Raw genomic sequence first — 13,279 nt, forward strand, 5'->3', positions numbered from 1 at the left:
TTCAGAGGATTATTGATCTTGTTACTCAACTTCATGCATCTCTTTCATGCTGCAAGCCTTCCTCAAATATGTGGAGAGTCCTGCTAATTCATTGATAGGTTTCTTCAAACCTACCAAGGTGGTAAATGCATTTAGACTATAAGATATAGACTTATGGTGAATGAGCAGGATACCTTCAGTGTATGATTCAAGTCCAAAAGCAATCTGGAGTACAACTGTTGTTTGTTGTTTCTCTCTTCAACATCAGAGTTCAAACCAGGAGTCTTCAGAGACAAACTCTTCTCAACACACACACACACACACACACACACACACAGACCCATATTGCAAAGGTGTTTCTTGCCAATTGTAGCCTAAAATTTAAAAGCTGTATCTGCTCTGCGATTGGCCCATTTCTTGATATCTTTCAAATGTTTACTATATCAACCATCCGAGAGCCCATTATACTTTTTAGAACTTTGGGGCTTTTACTAAGTTCCACTGTAAATAGTATAGACCTCTTATATCAATCTGAGTTCCATAAAGGTAGATAGCATATGTCATTTTTATTTATCACTGTGACCTAAAACCCATCACTAGTGCCTGATATAATGTTATCATATGATAACCAATAAATATGAATAAATGCATATTTGATTTTGCTAGCAATTTGATGCCATCTACTTTATAAACTACTAGAGGCCCAATGCACAAAATTCATACAAGGGGCTTGGCCCTTGCACCCCAGCTTCATCTGGAAGATCGTTCAGGCATCTGGTCTAATTAGCATATTATGCTTTTATTATTATTATAGATGTACGTAAAGCCCTCAAATTTCTGACACATTTATGAAATCCCTCTTCTTGCCCTTCTTTCTCATTTTTCTATTTTTTTCTGTCTTGCATTAGTATTTTGAAAATGAGGGAAAGTAAGCAAATGTGCTTAGTCATTTTGAAGCAAGGGTACCCTAGACTATGATTTACTATGGCATTTATCACATTCAAAATTTAGCTCCTACTTTATATTTTCCATAGATATACCCAAACTAAATAACAAATACTCTATAAGTTTTACTGTGTGCTACAAATTAATGTTTTCAATAGTTAGCATCATTAAGAAAAACAAATCAGAATTTATTAAATACATCTATTTTTTCCAAAATAAATAAAGTCATTGCTTCATACCTGGCCAGTACTGAAGATCTGAACAAATGCTCTTCAGAGTTCTTGAATGTTGTCTGTACAAGCAAGAGGAACGTAAAGTACTAAATACATCGATATGACCTAGAGGGGAAATGAAAAAAATTAAATGTTTTAATTACAAAACCATAAAAAAAAATTCATATAAAACAGTTTTACCAAGTATTAGAAAAATCAAAATGTTTTGCCTTTCATTTGTACATACTTTTATATATATCTAAAAGCACTGCTAATCTATACTAATAAAAGGGTAATATGCTAATTAGACCGGGAGACCTTCCGGGAGACATTCCGGACATCCTTCCAGACAAAGCCATTGTGGCAGAGCTGAGGCAGAGGCGGTTAGGGGTGATCAGGCCAGGAGGGGAGGGCAGCTGGGGGTGAGCAGGCCGGCAGGGGTGAGCAGTTGGAGGTGAGCAGGCCAGCAATGGGGCAGTTAGGGGCAATCAGGCCAGCAGGGAGGGCAGCTGAGGGTGATCCGGCCAGCAGGAGGGGGCAGTTGGGGGCAAACAGGCCAGCATGGGAGGCCAGTTGGGGGTGATCAGGCCGGCAGTAGGGGCAGTTAGGCACAATCAGGTTGGCGGGGGGGGGGGGGGGGGGGCAGTTGGGGCGAGCAGGCTGGTGAGGAGGCAGTTGGGGGTGATCAAGCCAGTGGGGGGATAGTTGGAGGTGAGCAGGCAAGCAAGGGGGGGGGGCAGTTGGGGGCAAGGCCAGCAGAGGGGGCAGTTGGGGGCAAGTAGGCCAGCAGGCAGAGTGGTTAGGGGCGATCAGGCAGGCAGGCAGGTGAGCGGTTAGGAGCCAGCAGTCCCAGATTGCGGGGTCCCAAATTGGAGAGGGTGCAGGCCGGGCTAAGGGACACCCTCCTCCCCCTGCACAAATTTCGTGCACCGGGCCACTAGTCCAAATATACTTCTTCACCACTTTACTATCCATCACTTGTCAATCATGTTATCTGATATACAAATATAGCAGCCAATTAATTTGAAATTAAATTCAAATTAAGTGGTAAAGACATATATGTTTAGCTAAAGTTACTTTTTTAAAATATATTTTTATTGATTTCAGAGAGGAAGGGAGAGGGAGAGAAACATCAATAATGAGAATCATTGATCGGCTGCCTCCTGTACGCGCCCCCACTGGGGATCGAGCCCACAACCCAGGCATATGCCCTTGACAGGAATTGAACCAGGATACTTTCAGTCTGCAGGCCAACGCTCTATCCACTAAGTCAAACCAGCTAAAGCTAGCTGGTTTGGTTACTTAAGAACATAAAAAGATAAAGAATCATTATTTCCTAGAGACAATTTAAAATCCTCTAATGAACAATTTGATAAAACCAGATATACTGCGATCTTTCTCTCTCAAGGCTTCCACAGTCATTTGGAACAAAGAATGTTTCTTCTATAGCTATAAGCCATGAATACTTTGGGGTTCCTTCCTAAGTCCTATTTTTAACTAATGGGCCCATCCTACTTTATTTACATGAGCCTAGAGAAAAGCAATGAAGAAACAACAAAAACAGTGGTTCTCATCTGTCCTTGTATCCCAGTAAGGATTCAATAATTCTTTTAAGAACCCTTAGAGTAAAGTCAGAAAACACTTCCTAATACCTCTGTCTGCCTAAGCCTAGAAAATGGCTGGCAGTAAGGATACACAAGTAAGAAAACTAGGAGGGCATAATAGTAAAAATATGACAAAAATAATAATAAAAATTTTACTCTACTGAATACTTACTATGGGCCACAAGGACTTTAAATTATTTCATCTGGTCCTCTAAAGTGAAATAGTTAGAAACCATCAACAAAACAACAAGAAAGCACGGGAGAAGATACTTGCCAATGCTATCTCAAATAAGGGTTTAATCTCCCAAGTTTACAGGGAACTCATACAAATTAACAAAAAATAAACAATCCAATCAAAAAATGGGCAAAGGACCTAAACAGACACTTTTCACTCAAAAGAGGACATATAGAAGGCCGAGAAACATGAAAACATGCTCAAAGCCACTAATCATCTGAGAGATGCAAATCAAAACAACAATGAGGTACCATCTCACACCTATCAGAATGCTATCATCAACTAACGACAAGTGCTGGAGAGGATGTGGAGAAAAGGAAACCCTTGTGCATTGCTGGTGGGAATGCAGACTGGTGCAGCCACTGTGGAGAACAGTATGGAGTTTCCTCAAAAAATTAAAAATGGAACTGGCATTCGATCCAGTAATTCCACTTCTGGGAATATATCCCAAGAAGCCAGAAACACCAATCAGAAAGGATATATGCACCCCTATGTTCATAGCAGCACAACTTATAATAGCTAAGATTTGGAAACAGCCTAAGTGCCCAACAGCAGATGAGCGGATTAAAAACCTGTGGTACATCTACACAATGGAATACTACGCTGCTATAAAAAAGGAACTTTTACCACTTGCAACAGCATGGATAGACCTGTAGAGCATTATGCCATGAGAAATAAGCCAGTTGGAGAAAGATAAATATCACATGATCTCACTCATATGTGGGATATAATGAACAATATAAACTGATGACCAAAAATAGATCCAGAGACTAAGAAACACTGAACAGACAGTCCAACCTCAGAGAGAAGGCAGGGGCGGGTAAGAGAGTAACCAAAGGACTTGTATTCATGCATATAGTAAGCATAACCAATGGACACAGACACCAAGGGGGTGAGGGCATGAGTGGGAGGCTGCGGGGGGGGAGAGGGGGGGGCAATGGGGGACACATATGTAATACCTTAATCAATTAAAAAAAGTTTTTTTAAAAAAAAAAATAAAGTCTGTGATTCTAAATCAATCAATCAATCAATCAATAAAAATCTCCAGGTCCATCCATACTACTGCAAAGGGTAAGAGTTCTTTCTTTTTTATAGCCAAGTGGTATTTCATTGTGAAAATGCACCACAGCACTCTTATCCACTCATCTACTGATGGGCATTTGGGCTGTTTCTAGGTCTTAGCTATTGATAACACTGTCATGAACATAGAGGTTGCAGATTCAATTCCCAGCCAGGGCACATACCTAGGATGAGGTTTCAATCTCCAGTCGGGGTGCTTGTACTAATTTTAAAAATCTGTTCTTGCCCGGATGGTGTAGCTCATTGATTGAGTGTGGACCTATGAACCAGGAGGTCACGGTTCGATTCCAAGTCAGGGCATATGTCCAGGCTCAATCCCCAGTAGGGGATCATCATTGATGTTTTTCTCTCTCTCTCCCTCTCCCTTACTCTCTCTGGAATCAATAAAAATATATGTTTGTTTTTTTTTAATCTGTTCTTTTATCAATATAGAACAAGTATTTTGACAAGCTTCTAACATTCCTTGTTTAAGCATCATCCAAAAAGAATTCATAAAGCTGACATCTCTTCCAACAAAATACCCACTTATTATAATTCCAGATTGTTACAAGACTCAAGAAAATATGTAGACATTCTATAAAAAAAAGGGAAAAGGGACTGTGACAGTTTCTTCAATATATTCTGAGATTAGTAGTATGTTACATGGAATGCAATATATGTAGTATAATGTATTAGATCCTGGAACAGAAAATGAATCCTAGTGGAAAAACTAGTGATTTGCAAAATTAAACTTTTATTTGGTAAAAATCTATATTAAGTCTATAATAATAGAAGTCTATAGTATAGAACTTTGTACTACCTTTACAACTTCTTTGTAAATCTAAAATTATTCCAATTTAGCCCTGGCCAGTGTGACTCAGTTGATTGGATGTTGCCGGGAGCCGGTCCATCCTTGCTGCTTGACACAGTCGCTGCAGAGAAGAAACATCTGCACAGCATATGTTTCAAGGAACCTGGCGTATATGGCATACTGTTCTTAATATGTTTGCTCCCCTTAGTGCTATGTGTTTTAACCAAGGTCACCTCTCTGAGAAAGGTTGTTTTCCCAGGTAGGGATTTTTCCCTGAAGTTAGGGAGGGAATAAAACCCCTTAACTAAGTGCCAGGTGGGTAGTTAATCACTTTAACTAAGAACAATCACGCTTAAGCTACATAATCTTTACTCCCTGGAATAAGAAACGCCCTAACCTTTGGAATAGAAATTGATAGGATTAAAATCAACTGGTATAAATACAGATGTAACAAGACAATAAAACACAGAACCTAGACTCAGAACCTAGACACAGAACCTAGAGAGAGACAGAACCTAGAGACAGGACTTGGCTGGAGATCCTACACAGAACCTAGAGACAAGACTTGGCTGGAGATCCTACACAGAACCTAGAGACAGGACTTGGCTGGAGATCCTAGACAGAACCTAGAAACAGAACCTAGAGACAGAACCTAGCAAAAGAACATGGCAAAAGATCCTGGACAGAACCTGGCTACAGAACTTTGCTGGAGAACCTAGACAGAACATGGCAAAAGAACCTGGATAGAACCTGACTGGAGAACCTGGCGACCGAACCTGGCTGGAGAACCTAGCGAGAGAACATGGCACCAGAACTTGGCTGGAGATCCTGGCTAGAGAACCTGGCTAGGCTGCTGATCAACTGAACGCTGCCTCCGTGTCATTCCTTCTTCGCTGACTCCGTCCACACCTTGGGGGACCCCTGGACCCGCTGGGGTTGGACCCCAGCAGGATGTCATCCTGTGTACCAAAAGGTCACTGATTTGATTCCTGGTCAGGGCACAAGCCCGGGTTGTGGGCTTGATCCCCGATGGGGGGACGGCCAGGGCGTGCAGGAGGTAGCCAATCAATGTTTCACTCTCACATCAATGTTTCTCTCTCTCTCTCTAAAATCAATAAAAATATCTTTTAAAAATAATATAAAATAGCCCAGCTGGATTGAGCATCGAGGTTCGATTTCCTGGTCAGGGCACATGCTCAGGTTTAGAGCTTGATCTCCAGTGCGGGGCATGAAGGAGGCAGTCGATCAATAATTCTCTCTCATCACTGATGTTTCTATCTCTCTCAACCTCTCCTTTCCTCTCTGAAATCAATAAAAATATATTAAAAAATAACAAAATAAAATAATTCCAATATAAAAAGTTGGGAAGGAAAGGAAAAAGAAAGGAAAGAAGGGAGGAAGGAAGAAAGGAATAAAACAAGTAGCAAAGAATCTGGTACACAGTGATTGTGATAATCACTACTATAATTATTAATAGTACTAAAATTAATTAGAACAAAAAATATATTAACTTACCATATTTATTTTCAAAGAAGGACTGTGCAGAGACATGAGATGTATGCCAATGGGAAGAAATGTTTTTGCCTTTACAAATTCCAGGAAGTAGACTGTCTACCAATTGATCAATCTGTCCAATTTTTAATTCAGATAATCCAAGGTCCCTTAAGTTAAGCACAGGCTGTAAAACATTAAGTCAACAAAGTAAACATTAATGCTATCAAGATATTTAATTTATAGAGTACTCATCAGTTGAAGCAATATGGGTTTTTAAAAATCTAACAAATATACTGGTTTCCTTTTTCTTTCTAATATATAATTGGTGAAAATATTTTCATAGTTCTTGTTTTCTTAAGGTCAGTCATGTGAGTTTTGACAGAAGTTGAAAAAACTTATCTTCTCAATGGTATCATCACTAGTCTTTGGAGCTTTAAAGAACCCTCCAATCTCTAATGCCCATAAACAAAAGCCCATCTATATTCTATATATATAAAAGCCTAAGCGGCCAGTCGACCAAACAACCAGTCGCTATGGCGCGCACTGACCACCAGGGGACAGATGCTCAACACACAAGATTGGGCGCCCTCCTGTCTGGATTGGGCCTGTGGGGACTGGGCCAAAACTGGCTATCCGACATCCCCCGAGGGGTCCCAGACTGCAAGAGGGCACAGACCAGGCTGAGGAGCCCCACCGATGTATGAATCAGTGCACCGGGCCTCTAGTTTGATAAATAAAGTGTATGCTCTGCTACCACAGGATATCTCACTCCTCTGGCCTTATTGCTGAGATCCTTCTTTGAACTGACAGGTTCTGTAGTTACCCATATCTATCTTCTAATGAGGAAAACTAAACAAAGTAAAAAATATGCGAAAACTATGCAATATACCTATCTAAAATAGTTCTAACGTAACAAATAGATAGGAGTTATTTTTTTTGCCCATGTGAGCTGACTGAGAGACACTAAAGACAACAATTACAAGCCCCAAACAGTTAGAACTTCAAGTAAGAGAGCAAAAATAAACAAAACAAGTGTCAAATTTTTATAATATAGCTTTAGATTGATGTCCAGGAGTTTATCACTTATTAGCTTTGTAAGAAGTCATTCATATTCTTAGAATCCATTTCCTTGTTAATAAAATGACTATGAAATATGTCCTGCCTATTTCATGAGATAGTACAGATCAAAAGAAGAGATCATGCTGTGCTCATCTACCTATCTTATCCCACACATAGTAAGATAAAGGCATCATGACATAATTTTTTTTTCATTTTCACATTTACTCTTTATTATGTGGTATGTAATGCAAGTATGTACTATACTAAAATACTTATATTTCCAAAGTACATTTTACATGGTACAGCCCATAGCCTCTGCAGAAGCATTATGAGTAACCTGTGCCTTTATACTTTATAATCCATTGTTGGTTGCTGTGAAAAGTTTAACAGATGAAGAAAACATAAAACAAAGCCAAATAGGAATACACTTTTCTAAATATACACATATACAGCTTACAATGGACTGCAATAAAAACAAGTCAAATAGCATTTGATGTAGTATCTATAAAATGCAGACTGTAAAAATAGTCAAAGGAACATGAAATATATTTTAACTTTAAAAATAACTTAGAGCCGAAACCGGTTTGGCTCAGTGGATAGAGCGTCGGCCTGCGGACTGAAAGGTCCCGGGTTCAATTCCGGTCAAGGGCATGTACGTTGGTTGCGGGCACACCCCCAGTAGGAGATGTGCAGGAGGCAGCTGGTCGATGTTTCTCTCTCATTGATGTTTCTAACTCTCTATCCCTCTCTCTTCCTCTCTGTAAAAAATCAATAAAATATATATTAAAAAATAAATAAATAAAAAAAATAAAAATAACTTAGAAAAAGGACTTAACAATGAAGAATCTGATATGGTGAATCTGAACAATATTATATAGAAAAGAATCTAGAAAAAGGCTTAGGTGTTAAATGTTTATTTCCGCTTGCTCAGAAAATGAGGAGTATAAGATTCCTCAGTGTGACTTGTGCAGCCCTTCATAGGTAGTGCCCATCTTGGCCCAGCCAGATTTCTTATGTCTACAAACAAAGCGTGAGCTAACATCATCCATGCCTGTGAAAATGGCTTCTGACTCCCTCTTTTTCCTAGGACAAGTTTTTTTCTGGGTTTTTGTTTGGTTTGATTTTTAAAACTGTTTCTACAAAGAGGGCATAAGAGATTAAAAAAAAAAACACAAAACTTTGTAAGAACATTATTTTAGAAAACCACCACAAATAGAGCCGGTGAAGCTCTTCTCTTTCACCTCTTTTACTGAGGTTCATTGTTTGGTGGTATATGTTTTGCGGTTGTTGGCTTTTTGTTGTGGATTTTTTTGGTTTTGTTTTTTGTTTTGGTGCGGGGGGCGGGGTGGGGGGGGGGGACTTTTACCTCAAAGGAATTGCTGAAAAATTCATTACTTATTTTTATCCCTAACATTCAGCACCTCATCCAGAAATAAGGGCCCAAGATCAAGCTTCATGGAGAGGCAGAAACTTGCCAGATCAGAGAGGGACTCCTCTGATTCAGTCTTTTCCTTGCCAACCTTGCACAAGGGTGGAATGGTCAAACATGTCCTTGGCACGGGTACTGTTCTGAAAGGCTAGAGGAGTAGCTCTCCCTACCCTAACTGTACTACCACGCAGACCCACTGGAACCACATGAGACATCTCCCTGGTGGACTGTCCCATTCTCCAACAGACTGCTTTTCTCCTGAGCCTTTTCCTCCATGACAGTCTCACAGTTAAGCCTGAGCAGCTTTGTTGGCCCAAAGGTCTCCTGTTTGGAATTAAATGTCACTAGTGACAATAAGGACAACATGAGTGCTTGTGACCCACCATGGTTAGGAGGGAGATGGCATTTTAGAGCACAGGGGAGGGCATTTCTGGTTCTGTTGGCTCAGAAGGACTCATTATGCCCAGGGAACTCACTCTGTTTCCAGGTAAAAAGGTCACAGGTTCCTTGAAGTAAGAAAATGTCTCCAAAGACGTCATGCTGGCCCTCTGCCAATGTGAATAGTGTGGCAAAAGTCTCCAAGGGGATGACTAACATGTCAGGAGACAAAATGTTCTTCAGCCCCGGCATGTGTAGTTCAGTGGTTAGAGTGTCAGCCTGCACACTGGAGGATCACAGGTTCAATTCCCAGTCGAGGGCATATACCTGGGTTGCAGGTTCAATCCCTTCCCCGGTCTATCAGTGAGTGTGGAAAGAAACTAATAGATGTCTCTCTTTCACATCAATGTTTTTCTCTCTCACTCCCCCTCCTTCCCTCTTTTCTACTCTCTCTCTAAAAAAAATTTAATCAATGGAGAAAATATTCTTGAGGGTTAATTAAGGGTCTTGGCATTTTGAGAATGTCTCTTTTGCAAAAGGGAAAAAGAGTCACTTTCTTCACAGAGGTTTTATGTTTTCAACAATCCTTTCGATAGGACCTGTCTCAACACTTGTGTCAGGTATCTTCAGAAGTGGCTATGAAAGGAGACAGAGGTCAAAAAGACCTTCCTGGCAGTATGGAGGTTCCTCAAAAAATTGGAAATGGAACTCCCATTTGACCCTGTGATCCCACTTCTAGGAATATATCCCAAGAAACCAGAAACACCAATCAGAAAGGATATATGCACCCCGATGTTCATAGCAGCACAATTCACCATAGCTAAGATCTGGAAACAGCCTAAGTGCCCATCAGTAGATGAATGGATTAGAAAGCTGTGGTACATCTACACGATGGAATACTATGCTGCTGTAAAAAAGAAGGAATTCTTACCATTTGCAACAGCATGGATGGAACTGGAGAGCATTATGCTAAGTGAAATAAGCCAGTCAATGAAGGAAAAATACCACATGATCTCACTCATTCATGGATAGTAAAGACCATTACAAACTTTTGAACAATAATAGATACAGAGGCAGAGCTGCCTCAAACTGATTGTCAAACTGCAGTGGGAAGGCCAGGGAGGGTTGGGGGGGAGGAGGGAGGGGATTAAGAGATCAACCGAAGGACTGGTATGCATCCATATAACCATAACTAATGGACATAAGACACTGGGGGGTAAGGGAGGGCAGGGGTCTGTCAAGGGCGGGGGGGAAAAAAAGGACACTTATGTAATACACTTTGTAATACTTTTAGCGAAAAAAAAAAAAAAAAAAAAAGACCTTCCTAAAGTTTCAGCAAAGCGGGGCTTTCTGAAGAGCCAGTTACAACATCCAATCCCTTTCACAACATGGAGAAATCAGCAGCACCTGAGGATCTCAGCTGCCACCCCAGCTGCTGCCTGGAGGCTCGTATACAGTCCCTCCCTGCTAGTGCAAACACAGCCTCACAGCCCAAGGCTGCTGACCTCCAGGCACCTCTGCCGCTGGGGACAGCCTGCTGGAGGGAAAGTGCGAGCAGAAATAAGATATTTAAAAGTGTCTTTTAAACTGTTAAAAACTATCTATACTAATAAAAGGGTAATATGCTAATTAGACTAGACATCTTCCGGACATCTTTCTGAACAAAGCCACAGTGGCAGAGGCCGAGGCAGAGGTGGTGGGGGAGAGCAGTTAGTGGGATCAGGCCGGCAGGGGAGAGCAGTTAGGGAGATCAGGCAGGCAGGGGTCCCAGATTGGAGAGGGTGCAGGCTGGGCTGAGAGACAACCCCTACCCCCATGCACGAATTTCGTGCACCGGGCCTCTAGTACAATATAAAACACATTATCATAATGGAAACAAAAGACTACAGTATTCAAGAGCTTTTTTTAAAAAAATATATCTTTATTGATTTCAGAGAGGAAGAGAGAGGGAAAGAGAGAGAGAAACATCAATGATGAGAGAGAATCATTGATTGGCTGCCTCCTGCACGCCCCCTACTGGGGACTGAGCCCAAAATCCAGGCATGTGCCCTTGACGGGAATTGAACCCAGGACCCTTTAGTCCACAGGCTGACGCTCTATCCACTGAGCCAAACTAGCTAGGGCAAGAGCTACTTTTCAAAAGTTATCTTGTAAAATGGGAAGCCCAAAAGTCTATTTATAATGCATAGAATTCAAAAGGAAAACAAAGACTCTTAATGAAGACAGAAAATTATTCCCCTTACTCAGAGTGTCATCAGGTCTTAGGAACATAAGAGAAACAGAGTACATATAAACATGGCAATTTTCATGCAACATGTTAACTGCTACTAAAGAGATGACTTCTAAAAATGGTGAGAGAGCCCTAACCTTGGTTGTGGGCACATCCCCATTAGGGGGTGTGCAGGAGGCAGCTGATCGATGTTTCTAACTCTCTATCCCTCTCTCTTCCTCTCTGTAAAAAAAAAATCAATAAAATATATTTTTTTTTAAAAAGAATTGGTCTGTGAAGCAATAACAAGCACTCATTAAAGACAAAACAATAGAACTAATGAAGGTATCATCAAAGGTTAAGAATACCAATTCTACATTTGAGACCATTAGTCTTAACTTCAACATTGGCTTCTAGAATTTAGTTACCTTTCAAGCCCCCAAAAATGTACCTTCATTACTGACCTAGCAATTTCACTTAATGAGTCAAAGATTTAGCAACCTGGATAGTAAAATGGTGTTGTTTATAACAACAAAAATTTAGAAACAATATCCAACAACAGGACATCATACGATGAAGACTTTGAAGACATTAAAAAATTGGTAAATGTATGACATAACAAGTTCATAGGACTATTAAATGAAGAAAGCAGAATCCAAATCAGCACTGCAATGTTATTCAATTATCTATATTTATAAAAGGCTAAGGGACCGGCCAACTTGGCTGGTAAGTATGAAGTGCAATGACCACCAGAGGGCAGACGTTCAATGCAGGAGATGCCCAGCTATAGCAACTCTCACATTCCAGGACACCCTTCGAGCCAGCCAGGAAGGGACTGCGGGAGGTTGGTTCCAGGGCGTGTCCAGCCCTTCTCGCCAGTCCTGCCCTGTCGGCCACCTTCTAATCAATTTCCTTTCAATGTGCAACGAATCCGTGCACTGAGCCACTAGTAAAATATAAAAGTGCTAGAGGCCTGATGCACAGATTCGTGCACCAGTGAGGTCCCTCAGCCTGGCCTGCACCCTCTTGTAATCTGGGACCCCTTGGGGGATGTCAGATAGCTGACATCCAGACAGGAGGGAGCCCAATCCCTGCAGGCCTGATCCAGACAGGAGGGAGCCTGATCCTGTGCATTGAGCGTCTGTCCCCTGGTGGTCAGTGGGCGTCATAGCAACCGGTCGACGGGTCATTTGGTTCCTTAGGCTTTTATATATATAGATAACAGGGGAAAAAAAGAGCCCTAACCAGTTTGGCTAAGTGGATAGAGCGTCGGCCTATGGACTCAAGGGTCCCAGGTTCGATTCCGGTCAAGGGCACCAAAAAAAACAGGAAAAAAAGAGGCATGAAATATAAACACAAAATGTTGGCATTATATCTGAGGAATAATAGGTTCATAGGTGAATTTCATTTCTCCCATATACATATTTTCCAAAATTTCTAAAATGAATATAATTTCACTCCATGTATCATATTTAAAACACATAGTATTTTTCCTTAGGAAAGCTCTCTTTGCCTGTAATTTAGAAGAAGGGTATCAGGATGTAGAAAAACAATGGAATGCCTACAGAAAGAGGCAATAGGAATTGGGCAAACAGTATAAAAGGAAAGCATAAAGATGATGCAAACAAAGTTTCAACTAATTAAAATTTTATCTTAAAACTGACCTAACAACTTCCTTCAACTCTTCCTCGACTGTCCTTTGCCGTAGGCCCTGATATCAGAACTAAGTACGTAATCTATTTATTGGTTAAAGAGGCTTTTAAAACTTACTTAAAGATTATAATGTTTTCTATTTAAAAAATGTATTCTGAACTATAATAAGCACCTCTTATTAATGAGCTTTATAAACCCAAGGGTTCCCAAGG

The 13,279-nt window shown here is 40.7% G+C and overlaps 1 protein-coding gene and 1 pseudogene across 1 annotated transcript in view; both read right to left on the minus strand.

The window, feature by feature from the left end:
• Window positions 1–13,279, minus strand: part of YME1L1 (YME1 like 1 ATPase) — a 59,806-nt gene that overhangs the window by 41,688 nt on the left and 4,839 nt on the right. Inside the window, exons 3-4 of the mRNA XM_070432972.1 lie at window positions 6,361–6,523; window positions 1,164–1,262 (exon numbers count right to left, since the gene is read on the minus strand). Coding sequence (XP_070289073.1) covers window positions 1,164–1,262; window positions 6,361–6,523 — 262 coding nt within the window. The remainder of the gene's footprint in view (window positions 1–1,163; window positions 1,263–6,360; window positions 6,524–13,279) is intronic.
• Window positions 8,790–11,871, minus strand: LOC138998895 (cdc42 effector protein 3-like; annotated as a pseudogene).

The sequence above is a fragment of the Myotis yumanensis genome, unplaced genomic scaffold (assembly GCF_028538775.1).
Source record: "Myotis yumanensis isolate MYYU_CA2020_CCGP unplaced genomic scaffold, mMyoYum1.0.hap1 SCAF_1, whole genome shotgun sequence".
Taxonomy (NCBI): Eukaryota; Metazoa; Chordata; class Mammalia; order Chiroptera; family Vespertilionidae; genus Myotis; species Myotis yumanensis.